Source organism: Trypanosoma grayi (assembly GCF_000691245.1).
Source record: "Trypanosoma grayi strain ANR4 Tgr_874_V1, whole genome shotgun sequence".
NCBI lineage: Eukaryota > Euglenozoa > Kinetoplastea > Trypanosomatida > Trypanosomatidae > Trypanosoma > Trypanosoma grayi.
In genome coordinates, this window is record NW_008826493.1 from 1 (window position 1) to 1,720 (window position 1,720).

Here is a 1,720-nt window from a genome sequence, read left to right on the forward strand (position 1 = left end):
GGGGCAAATAGACCTATTTGGGGTTCAGCGGTAGTGTTCTGTTCTCATCTTTTGTTTTTGCTTGGTTGTGTCCTTTCCTATTGTATTGAAATATAAGCAAGTGGTTGGGATTGCGGCGGTTGTGTCAGTGCTGCGTGAATGACCGTCTTCTCATCGATCGAAATAAGGCATGACGACAACACAAGCGAAAATGCCAGCAGTCAAGCCAAGCAGCACGACGAGCGGACAGTCGTTGGCGCAACACCTGAGGGCGATCTGCCCCAGCTGGACACCACGTCGTTTCAGCGCAGCGAAGGCGGATCGGAGCGGGGGCACACAACAGCGCAGTCGCCAAGCCCGATGCCGACGCCCGCACCACACGCAGTAGCGGGAAGCATGAGCCCGCTGGCGAGCTCCCCGCGCCTGGTCGCGTACGAACCCACTGACTGTGGCTGCAGCCAAGAGTACAGGGACAACAGCAGCAACAAGGAGGAGTTGCACTCCAGTTTCTCCGTTGAGAATGCGCGAGCTCGGCGGNAAGAGTACAGGGACAACAGCAGCAACAAGGAGGAGTTGCACTCCAGTTTCTCCGTTGAGAATGCGCGAGCTCGGCGGGTGCGTCTAGAGCGGCCGCCGCTCGGCTCTCTCATGCCGCCGCCGCCCTCCCCTGGCCGTCTTGACTCATGTGGTGTCGATCTGCAAGAGCAGCAGCAACTAATGTGTACCGAGACGCAGAGCTCAGAGCTGTACCAAGTGCGCTGCGAAAACGAGAAACTGCGGCAGGAACTCGCCACGAGGAGCGCAGACCTCCAGCAGGCGCTGCGATTGCTGGAGCTTCGGGAGCTGGAGTGTATAGAGCTGAATCAACTTGTAGACAATATGCAAACCGAGGTGCGAGAAATGCGAGAATCAGAAAAGGAAAACATCCATACGCTGAGTAAAGAGAATTCAGCAACAGAAGCACCACATAACGTTAACTCTGTGGCTGCTGCGCAGAGGATGAGTTTGTCAACGAAGACAGGGACAGTTGTAAATAAAAGTAGCCGGACTGCGCTGCTGCCACCTGATGAGGAGACCTTTAAGGCTCCCACGCTTGTCGCTGCTGTTGTGGACGAAGATGAATCACTTCAGCAGCTCTATGACGAGCGCAACCGATTGGCGAAGGAGCTAGCTGAGACAAAAGTTGTTGTTGCTGAGCAGGCGTCTGTGCTGGACCGGCTTGGCCTTCTTTCCCCGTACCCCAGCGAGATGGTCAGCGCCGCGCGTCGCCTCATACCGCGATTTCTTCCCTTACCGAATCATCCCCACCACCACCACCAGCAGCAGCAGCAGTAACAGCAACGTCAACGGTGAGGTGCAAACTCTTCTAATAGAGAATGGAGGAGCCGGTGTGTGCTGTTGTATTTTTGCTCCCACCGCTTGTGCTTTTCCTCTGTATGCTTTTTTGTACATTCCACGTTGGGAGTGAAGTGTGGGGGCTCGTAGAGGTGGTGTCATTCCCCCCCGTACTGCCGGAACGGGCACACATGCAGAGAGTGGCGGAGAGAAACAAAATAATAAAAGAGCCGATTAAATTACATAAAACAAGGTACACGCATCTTCACCTTCATGCTCTCTTCTCCCACTATATTGTTTATTCTTTTTGTTGTTGTTGCTGTTGTTGTTGTTGTTCCCCGTGACATCATAGAAAGAGGTGGGTTGTGTACGCGTCAACGTTTAAGACAGACAAGGAAAAAAAAAA

The 1,720-nt window shown here is 53.6% G+C and overlaps 1 protein-coding gene across 1 annotated transcript; it reads left to right on the forward strand.

Annotated features, from left to right (window-relative positions):
• Positions 1-138: 138 nt before the first annotated feature.
• DQ04_08741000 (hypothetical protein) lies at positions 139-1,314 on the forward strand (the record flags this gene model as incomplete). Its single annotated transcript, XM_009315674.1, has 1 exon — positions 139-1,314. One exon carries the CDS (start codon positions 139-141, stop codon positions 1,312-1,314), a length of 1,176 nt encoding a protein of 391 aa, XP_009313949.1.
• Positions 1,315-1,720: the final 406 nt, after the last annotated feature.